Source organism: Rattus rattus, chromosome 10 (genome assembly GCF_011064425.1).
Source record: "Rattus rattus isolate New Zealand chromosome 10, Rrattus_CSIRO_v1, whole genome shotgun sequence".
In the NCBI taxonomy this organism is placed as follows: Eukaryota; Metazoa; Chordata; class Mammalia; order Rodentia; family Muridae; genus Rattus; species Rattus rattus.
In genome coordinates, this window is record NC_046163.1 from 83,625,468 (window position 1) to 83,636,692 (window position 11,225).

The 11,225-nt window shown below is 39.8% G+C and overlaps 1 protein-coding gene across 1 annotated transcript in view; it reads left to right on the plus strand.

Moving 5' to 3' along the window:
* Positions 1-11,198, plus strand: part of LOC116910959 (cyclin-G-associated kinase-like) — a 36,955-nt gene extending 25,757 nt beyond the window's left edge. Inside the window, 3 exon segments of the mRNA XM_032914686.1 lie at positions 10,123-10,389; positions 10,392-11,072; positions 11,075-11,198. Coding sequence (XP_032770577.1) covers positions 10,123-10,389; positions 10,392-11,072; positions 11,075-11,178 — 1,052 coding nt within the window. The 3' untranslated portion in view covers positions 11,179-11,198.
* The last annotated feature ends 27 nt before the right edge of the window (positions 11,199-11,225 follow it).

Here is an 11,225-nt window from a genome sequence, read left to right on the forward strand (position 1 = left end):
GTAGCCTTCCTCTACACAAAAGAGAAACAAGCCGAGAAAGAAATTAGGGAAACGACACCCTTCATAATAGACCCAAATAATATAAAGTTACTCGGTGTGACTTTAACCAAGCAAGTAAAAGATTTGTACAACAAGAACTTCAAGACTCTGAAGAAAGAAATTGAAGAAGACCTCAGAAGATGGAAAGATCTCCCATGCTCATGGATTGGCAGGATTAATATAGTAAAAATGGCCATTTTACCAAAAGCGATCTACAGATTCAATGCAATCCCCATCAAAAATACCAATCCAATTCTTCAAAGAGTTAGACAGAACAATTTGCAAATTCATCTGGAATAACAAAAAACCCAGGATAGCTAAAACTATCCTCAACAATAAAAGGACTTCAGGGGAATTGCTATCCCTGAACTCAAGCAGTATTACAGAGCAATAGTGATAAAAAACTGCATGGTATTGGTACAGAGACAGACAGATAGACCAATGGAATAGAATTGAAGACCCAGAAATGAACCCACACACCTATGGTCACTTGATTTTTTTTGACAAAGGAGCCCAAACCATCCAATGGAAAAAAGATAGCATTTTCAGCAAATGGTGCTGGTTCAACTGGAGGTCAACATGTAGAAGAATGCAGATCGATCCATGCTTATCACCCTGTACAAAGCTTAAGTCCAAGTGGATCAAGGACCTCCACATCAAACCAGACACACTCAAACTAATAGAAGAAAAACTAGGGAAGCATCTGGAACACATGTGCACTGGAAAAAATTTCCTGAACAAAACACCAATGGCTTATGCTCTAAGATCAAGAATCGACAAATGGGATCTCTTAAAACTACAAAGCTTCTGTAAGGCAAAGGACACTGTGGTCAGGACAAAACGGCAACCAACAGATTGGGAAAAGATCTTTACCAATCCTACAACAGATAGAGGCCTTATATCCAAAATATACAAAGAACTCAAGAAGTTATACCGCAGGGAGACAAATAACCCTATTAAAAAATGGGGTTCAGAGCTAAACAAAGAATTCACAGCTGAGGAATGCCGAATGGCTGAGAAACACCTAAAGAAATGTTCAACATCTTTAGTCATCAGGGAAATGCAAATCAAAACAACCCTGAGATTTCACCTCACACCAGTGAGAATGGCTAAGATCAAAAACTCAGGTGACAGCAAATGCTGGCGAGGATGCGGAGAAAGAGGAACACTCCTCCATTGTTGGTGGGGTTGCAGACTGGTACAACCATTCTGGAAATCAGTCTGGAGGTTTCTCAGAAAATTGGACATTGAACTGCCTGAGGATCCAGCTATACCTCTCTTGGGCATATACCCAAAAGATGCCCCAACATATAAAAAAGACACGTGCTCCACTATGTTCATCGCAGCCTTATTTATAATAGCCAGAAGCTGGAAAGAACCCAGATGCCCTTCAACAGAGGAATGGATACAGAAAATGTGGTACATCTACACAATGGAATATTACTCAGCTATCAAAAACAACGACTTTATGAAATTGTAGGGCAAATGGTTGGACCTGGAAAATATCATCCTGAGTGAGCTAACCCAATCACAGAAAGACATACATGGTATGCACTCACTGATAAGTGGCTATTAGCCCAAATGCTTGAATTACCCTAGTTGCCTAGAACAAATGAAACTCAAGACAGATGATCAAAATGTGAATGCTTCACTCCTTCTTTAAAAGGGGAACAAGAATACCCTTGGCAGGGAAGAGAGAGGCAAAGATTAAAACAGAGACTGAAGGAACACCCATTCAGAGCCTGCCCCACATGTGGCCCATACATATAGAGCCACCCAATTAGACAAGATGGATGAAGCAAAGAAGTGCAGACCGACAGGAGCCGGATGTAGATCGATCCTGAGAGACACAGCCAGAATACAGCAAATACAGAGGCGAATGCCAGCAGCAAACCACTGAACTGAGAACGGGACCCCCGTTGAAGGAATCAGAGAAAGAACTGGAAGAGCTTGAAGGGGCTTGAGACCCCATATGTACAACAATGCCAAGCAACCAGAGCTTCCAGGGACTAAGCCACTACCTAAAGACTATACATGGACTGACCCTGGACTCTGACCTCGTAGGTAGCAATGAATATCCTAGTAAGAGCACCAATGGAAGGGGAAGCCCTGGGTCCTGCTAAGACTGAACCCCCAGTGAACTAGACTGTCGGGGGGAGGGCAGCAATGGGGGGAGGGTGGGGAGGGGAACACCCATAAGGAAGGGGGGGAGGGAAGGGGATGTTTGCCCGGAAACCGGGAAAGGGAATAACACTCGAAATGTACATAAGAAATACTCAAGTTAATAATAATAATAATAAAAAAAAAGAGTAACAAAAAAAAAGTCATAGGTTGTCTTCTATAGCTCTGTACATTTCTTACTGAGGTAGAATCTCTCACTGTATTGGAGCTTACTCAATTTCCGAGAGTAGCTGGCTACAGAACTTCAGGGCTCCTCCTAGCTCCCTATTTCAGCACTGAAGTCATAGATGTGTATTATAATACCCGAATTTTTGCATGGGTACAGAGGACTTGAACTCAGGTCTTATGCTTGTTTGTATAGCAAGTTCTTTCCCACAGAGAGGCCTCATGGAACCCAAATAGGAGTCAAGGACAGTGCCTTTTTCTATTAGCGTGGTTCTTCTCACTCTCTCCATCCCCACTCCTCCCTGTGTGTGTGGGGACCTGTATTTTATCTCACATATATTTAGTAAAATGTATTAAATATATAGAGAAGCAAGATCATTTACAATCTGCACATTTTTAGTGCTAAAGCATAATTATTGTGCTCAGAATATATATAATATATCTGACATTTTATATGCCACTTAAAATGCTGATTGACATTTATAGTGATATTAATACAAACTTGAAGAAATTGCTATTAAACTGGCACCATGAGACCAAAAATGTACATGAATCCAGACAGTTTTCAAACCTTGGCAGCAGCTAAGTTACACTAACTATAACCTTGATGGAAGGTTATACTTTGTCACTTGACATTTTAAGATCCACTGACCTTTATCTCACTTGTAATATTATTATGCTTTTTCTTTATGTGCTTTCTTGGTCTATTCCCAGATTATTTTTCATCTTGATTTTCAGAGAAGAGATGCTTGCCTCTGGGCATGCCACTTCATACTTTTCTTGCTTTTATGCACAACACAAATATTTATTCAGGAATTTTAGAAACCATTTGAAACAGTTACCTACACTTCTATTTAGGTTTGTATCAGTGAGACCATTGAAATAAAAGATTTTTAAGGGAAGGGAATAGATAGGACTCAGGAGCCAATTGGAAGGACAAATCGAGGGAGGACTACAAGTAGTTTATAGGAGAAATTTGCTTCATGGTGATGGCAGACAGTGAAGAGTGAAAGTTCAAAAGGACTGTCATGTCAAAAAGTATAAATCAGAGCTCTGTCTACAAGGAGTATTACACTATTCTGGACTATACCTACTCTATGTCCTGTTGAACTATGGTTGTACACTAATCTTCAGGTCTTCAACCAATGTGATTGTGGTGTCTGTTATCTATCTGACTCTGTGTTTATCATCATGAAGGTAAGAGTGCATATAGTTGGTACAGTAGACCATTCCAGGAAACTTGGTAGGTTGAGTGTATTAAGAGTACAATGTACATGGGCACCCACTTGAGACAGTAGGTGGCTTCCTAATCCCTGTCAAATTTCAAGCCTGGAAAACCTGCCTCATTTCCCACATAAGGAAACATGATTCATGGTCAAATCGCCTCAAACAGAGTTCTCCCTACTAATTGCTAATGATGTACCTAGAGACCCTGATGGTTTAGCCAATATTCTTTCATTCATGGGCATTTCTCCCTGAAAAAGTTATTTAATATCTGCCCATCCTCAGGAAGTAATATGAACCCATTTCCCATGGTGATTAATTAGTAAACAGTTTTGAGTCAAGGACTGCTTCTTTCATCAATAACTATCATAGGGAGTATGGAGAAAGCCTCTCTGCACTCCCAGACAATCATTCCTAAGGACTTTTGCCTATGAGCTAAAGGAGAACTCCCATGTTCCTCAGACCCAAGCTAGTTTCAATCCTCAGCCTGTGGACCGTGACACTGTCCCAACTGGTGCCTGGATGTCCATGAGTTGGGAAGTTCCTTGTCCCAACCTTTGTCATCTCGGGCTCTTAGACCTCCACCATTCTGTTCACAACAACTTAATGCAGGTTTGCTAACTGAAACTGGAAACCTAGGTGTTAGGGAATCCCAGCTTCGGCCGACCACTTCTTAGGCTGTGTTTTCCCTATCCGTGTATGGTCCTTCCTAATGTCCATGCTCACACCTCAGTGACAGGACAGAAGGCAGACCCAACATAAATCTACACATATGTGTGTAAGTCAATATGTAACTCCATGAAGAGTACAAAGGATAATATTTGTGATGTTCCTCAGTTACCAACTCTTCTCATTTTGAAATTGAGGTGCTCACTAGACTAAAAATTGACAAGTAAGTTAGGTTTGACTTATTAGCCAGATTCAGGGACCAGGTTGTCTCCAACTTCTTAACATTGCAATTCCAAACACACATACTGTGAGAACTCCAACCCTCAGTCAGTGGAACTTACTTCAAGACACCGACACATATTGATGCAAAGCAAGAGGTTTATTTTCTGGCACATCCGGGTCAACCCTCAATCAGTCCCTGAGGCAAGTGACTAGAAAGCAGCCAAAATTGACTATTACAAGCAGTTTTTATACTTTTTAAGGGCACAGGTTACATCTGCAAGGTTACAGTTCAAACTTATTGGCTATGCATATTGACCTTTAAATCTATTGGCTAACAAGCATGGGCAGATCATGATATGCATTTGAACTATACCTGGGCTTTTCCAGAGGATCAGTGCATTCTGAGATATTTTACTCAAAAAAGTTCCTGTGGGTGGAGAATAGAACTTGGCCTAGCTTTGACCCAAGACTGGAAGCTGGAAGCTTGTCTAGCCTTGACCAGAAGCAGGTGGGTGTAAGACTGGCAAAAGTCTTTAATGTCCTTCAATACTCTGTAGACTGATTTAAAATTAGGCTCTACTTTTCTTTCCAAACCTGGTAATTGAGCCCAGGGCCTAGTACATACTAGTGCAGTTTTCTACCACTAAACAATCATTCCTATTTCTGGCTCTCCTCTCTGCTTTCTGAAACTAGATGGCAGGTCCTCATATTATCAATTCAAGAATTTCACTATCTCCTCAGCCCCTTTAGGGTTTTTAATAAAATTTATTTAATTTTATTTCTAAAAAGAGGATCGCTATGCATAGGCAATGTACTTTTCTGCATCCTTCCTGCAGATCTCTGATCTCTGGAAATGAGTGTAGATTCTTCACTCAGCTCCAGATAGTCCTTTTAGCCATTTTGTCCATGTTCTTCCCACTGTCTTTCTAGGCAGAACCTGATTTTCCCTATCTGATTGACCTAGACAATGAATACTCACCCTTTTTTTCTTTCTTTCTTTCTTTCTTTCTTTCTTTCTTTCTTTCTTTCTTTCTTTCTTTCTTTCCTTCCTTCCTTCCTTCCTTCTTTCTTTCTTTCTTTCTTTTCTTTCCTTTTATTTTTTAGATTTGTTTATTCATATGAGCACATGGTCACTTTCTCCAGACATACAAGAAAAGGGTAATAGATCCTGATAGACATGGTTGTGAGCCACGATGTAGTTGTGGGAATTGAACTCAGGATCTCTGGAAGAGCAGTCATTGCTTTTAACCACTGAGCCATTTCACCAGCCCAATGAATACTCTTTTACCTTAGAAATGTTGCAAGATACTATTTATTTGTCTCTTTTTCCTCTAAAGTTACCTCTCATGATCTCCATTGAAAACTTCTCAGAGTCTTATTTCTTTGGCCAGAAACAGTCCTTCTGTTCTGTATCATCAGACAGGCACAGTATTAGGGCTTCATTCCAAACCTTAAATCTTCTAAACTGAAGAGTTTTCTACAAACATTTTATCCACAACAGAAGGCAATAGAAAGGACTTCTGTTATTGAATATATATATATATATATATTTTTTCATATAAGAAGTTACCTGAAGAACCTGGGAAAATGGTTCAAATGGTTAGGTGCCTGCCATACAGACATTAAGTTCTAAGTGCAGTTTCTCCAGGTAAATGTGGATCCCCAGGCAAAAAGCCAAGCGTGGGAGTCTACACAGGTAAGACAAGTGCTAGTGTCTTTGTCTGAGGGGTAGCAGTGAGAGTTGATCTGATTGGAACCCAATTTATATCTCTGTTCTCCATTTGCATGCACAACTTATTACAAATATGCATGAGCACACCTGCTTGATTATACAAACATGTACACACATGCACATGAGGGAAGTGGCTGCCGGATTTATAGTTTATCTGTTTCTTTTGCTGCTTATATTATATATTAGTCAGATTGCCCATGTTTCTCTACAAAATGGCCTATGTTTATGTCTTGCTTCTTTCAATGGCCTCTTCACTCTCCTAGGTACATAGGAGGTTATTAGGATTCTCTTGCCTCGGTTCATTCACTAGATTTTAGACAAAATTTACTCTGTGCTAGTGTTTAACATATATTTAGACATAAACTTTGATTTCAGTTTCAATTCCTTTTTTCCAGTTAAAGATTAATAGACAACTTTTTTTATCCACACTTATGTGACCATCCCATCAACACAGTGCCATTGTTCTTACATTTCCCTGTTTGAGTTTGTTAGAAGATTCACGGAAGCACAGATATTTGAGTAGTACTTGTAAACACCAGCATCAATAACCTCCTATATGATAATACCATGCTAATTGCAACACTGTATAGCTCTCACTTAACAATTTACAATGCATGGTAGAAACTCAGGAAATATTTTACTGTGATTAACTCTTCATCAGGGATCTGAAGTAAGGATCTTTGAACTTGATAACAATTCTCTTTTGGTTCCTGCCTCTCTGTCTCTGACTCTGTCTCTTTCTCTCTCTCTCTTTCTTCTCTTTATTTCTATTTCTATACGGGTGTGTGTTTGTATATGTGTGTATGTGTTTCTGTGTGTGTATGTGTATGCGTGTATACCTGCATGTATACACATTTCTGTGACCTAAATGAAACTTCATTTTCAATATATATATTTGAAATTGTTTATGTTAATTTACATTTATGACTGGGCATTCTAAATATCTTATTTTCCAAGATAAAAGCTTTGGTAAAATGGAGAATACAAAGTTGCATCTCTAGTTGTGATCTGAAGAGCAAAACTTATAGATTAAGAATACAAATATAATTTGCTGTTGTTGTTGTTGTTGTTGATGATGATGATGTTGATGTTCTTGTTGTTGCTGAATCTAACACTGTCACTTACAAAACATGCAGAATTTCAATAATAAATTTAACTCATTAAGTCAAAATTGATAACATTGACACTATTTCTAGAATGGTTTCTAGATGTTAATAAGTTTCAACCACTTGTGTTAGTTTACATTCTCATTGTTGTGACAAAATAGCCAGCAAAAACAACTTGAAAAAGAAGGGTTTATTTTGGCTCAGAATTTAAGAGGACAGTCCATGATAGTTGGGAATGCATAGCAGGAGGCACTTGATGCAGTTCACTAGTTGCATTGTAGACACAACCAGAAAGCAGGGAGATAAATGATTGCTGCAGGTTTGACATTTAACTTGAGCTCATTACTTACTTTTTATTCAAGCCTGAACTCCAGCCAAGGGATAATGTGGGTCCATTAAAAACAATGAGAATATTTATCTCAATTATCCAAATAAATAGTCCGGAGACATACCTAGAGAAATGTCTTCTTTATGCTTTCAAATTGGAAATCAATAGTAATGATCAAACCAAAATTAAATAGTTACTCTGTGTTTTTGTAAACTTTGATCTTACTTTTATATCAGTGCCAGATGAATTGCAGTCTTCTCCCATGTGTTTTAATGCATAATTATTTTGTTTAACTTATTTACCTTTAATCTTGTTAAAAATGCATATAACAATAATAAAGCATTTCTGGAAGTAAGAAAACACTCAAGGTCTCTTAATGTTCATCTTTTCAGTAAATGGATTTTCTATAAGTATAGAGTCAAGAAATTACATAGGGTCTCTTTTTCCTTGTCCCAAGCAATGGAAATGAGTTGAATTAAGGTCTATGAGTGTTCTGGGAAATGTCACAGATCACACATACTATGAAAGTTAATGGGCACACTGATAATGAGCAAAGTTAGACCCATGCACCTAGGAAAGTCATCCTAGAGTAACACAAGGGCTGGTCTTCATCCTTTCAATTGTAATTTAATTCAAGAAGTGAGAGGATTTCCATTATTCAATTAAGGGAACTGAGAAGTCCCAGAACTCACTCCAGGTATCTACATTCATTGTTTTTATTATTATTATAGCTTAAATGCATTATCTTTCTTTTTAATCACTAGGGGACTCTAATAACAAGGAGATGACATTTAAAAGAAATGTTTTGAAGATTATATGTGTAAGGGATTATTGATGGTAATGTAGAAATCAAGATAATAAATGAAGGTTGGAAGATGTGAGAACTTATTGAAGGTCTGTATGACAAGCTTAATAAAACTGGGTCTCAAATTAGTGTGTCTGTTGGGGGAGGGAGCATGTGGAAGACAGAGAACAACCTTATATGTTGCTTGTTTCTCAAGAACTGTCTACCTTTATTTTTGAGACATGATCTCTCATTAGGATCCTTAATTTAGGTAGACTAGTTATCCACCAAGCCCTGGGATCTATGTGTATCTTCCTTGTTAGCTCTCAGGTTACATAGACATAGAACCTGAGTAATGTCTGCCACGAAACTTGACATCATAGATAATGGATAATTATATAGGTACAGATTATGTTTTAATTAGAATGTCAATATGAGGTTAGAGAGAGAAAAAGAGGATTCAAATGAATGAAGATAAGTGTAGATGCTTTTAAGCCTGTGCCTCAAAAATGAGTATATGTTCTTGTGTTACAGTGCTACAGTACAGCAAGCAAGGTATAGCTTGTCCTTAGGGTTATGTATACAACATTTGGGCCTCAGTATGAAACAATGAGTGGTGACATTCAGGGCTGGTTAGATGATTCAACAGGTAGTGTGTTTCTTGGTCAAGAATAATGACAGAGATCCGTCCTTAGGAATTACATGGTGAAAGGTAGAACCAATTCCCATAAGTTGTTCTCTGACTAACATATATGTGCTCTGGTATGTTGCATATGTATGCTTATATACAATAGATAAATTTGATTTAAAAAGAAAGATGTGACAAGCCATTTTTCAGAGACAGAGCCTGTTGAGAGATTAAAAATTCAATCAGGACTATGACCTTCAGAAGAGATTAGAATGTTTATCAAGAGGATTTTTTTAGTTAGGCCTAATATTGCTGTGATGAAACACCATGATCAAAGCAATTTGGGGATGCAAAGGTTCATTTGACCTTTACTTCAATGTTACTCTTCACCAAAGGAACACAGGATAGGAACTTTAACAGGGCAGGGTCATGGAGATAAGAGCTGATGTAAAGGCTATACAGGATTGTTGCTTACTGGCTTGCTCCTCACACATGCTCAGCCATTTTCATAAAGAACCTAAAAGTCTAGGGTCAGGGATGATGCTGTCAACATTTGGCAGTTCCTTCCCCAAAATGAATGGGCCCTCCACTATTAATTACTAAGAAATGCACTAAAGACTTGATTGCAACCTATATGTAGGCATTCTCTTAAGTGAAAGTCCCTTTTTCTGTTGACTTTAGCTCATCTCAAGTTGACATAAAACTATTCAGTACAGATACCCTAGTTTATCATAAGAGTTGCTATTTTAAACAGTTAGGGACACTTTAGGTTCAGAGCTCTCATCTCATATATAGTTTCTTGTCCTAGGGAAAGACCCTATCTTGTCATGGGCTGAATTATCAGAAAAAGCTGAATTCCCAGAAATGGATTCTGGCCTCAGATTAAACCTTATGAACTTAGACCACAATATCTTGTCCTGTGCTTTGTGGGTTAGCACCCAGTAAACCCTGAAACCCAGCAACATCTAAATATGCTCTGATTGGCTGGTCTTGGTTTATCAGATATGAGATCTAAGTTACTTGATAAGTAATAATCAACTGAAGAGAGCAACCTGCAAAGAAAAGTCCCTGACACTGTGAACCCATTTGACCAGTTCCTGTTGTCATCTAACTCAGACACCCAGCCCTGCTCCAAACCTGATCTCTTTGGAGAGTTTCTCAACTCCGACTCTGTAGCTTCCTCAACTGCCTTCCCATCGACCCACAGTGCCCCACCCCCATCCTGCAGCACTGCCTTCCTGCACCTAGGAGATCTGCCAGCAGAGCCCAACAAAGTGATTGCTTCATCCAGCCACCCAGATCTGCTAGGAGGGCTGAGACTGCTATACCTGGGCCGGCCTCCATTCCAGTACCAGAAGGTACCCTCTTCTCTTCTGCAGGTCACCCAGCCCCTCCAGGCCCCAACCCCAGCCAAACGAAGTCTCAGAACCCGGACCCATTTGCTGATCTCAGTGATCTCAGCTCTAGCCTCCAAGGCTTGCCTGATGGACTACCTGCAGGGAGATTCGTTGGCACATCAGCCACCACTCACAAAAGCAACAGCTCCAGGCAGACAACTCATCCCACAATCCCTGGAACCTCATGGCCCGGGCAGGCCAACCCAGCCCCCAGAGCCTCTGAACAACTAAGGTCTCACTTTAGTGTGATTGGGGCCCGAGAAGAGAGAGGTGTCCGTGCGCCCAGCTTTGCCGAAAAGCCAAAGGTCTCAGAAAATGATTTTGAAGATCTGCTGCCAAATCAAGGCTTCTCTAAGTCTGACAAGAAGGGGCCAAAGACCATGGCAGAGATGCAGAAACAGGAACTTGCCAGAGATACAGACCCATTCAAATTGAAGCTTTTGGACTGGATTGAAGGCAAAGAGAGGAATATTTGTGCACTGCTGTCCACTCTGCACACAGTATTGTGGGATGGGGAGAGCCGCTGGACACCTGTAAGTATGGCTGACCTGGTGACTCCAGAGCAGGTGAAGAAGCAGTACTGTCGTGCAGTGCTGGTAGTGCCACAGGGCAGCCATATGAACAGTCTGCCAAGATGATCTTCATGGAGCTGAATGATGCATGGTCTGAGTTTGAAAACCAGGGCTCAAGGCCCCTCTTCTGAGGCCTGTGATGACTGTGGCTGCAGGGACTGCTTATGAATCCTGAATG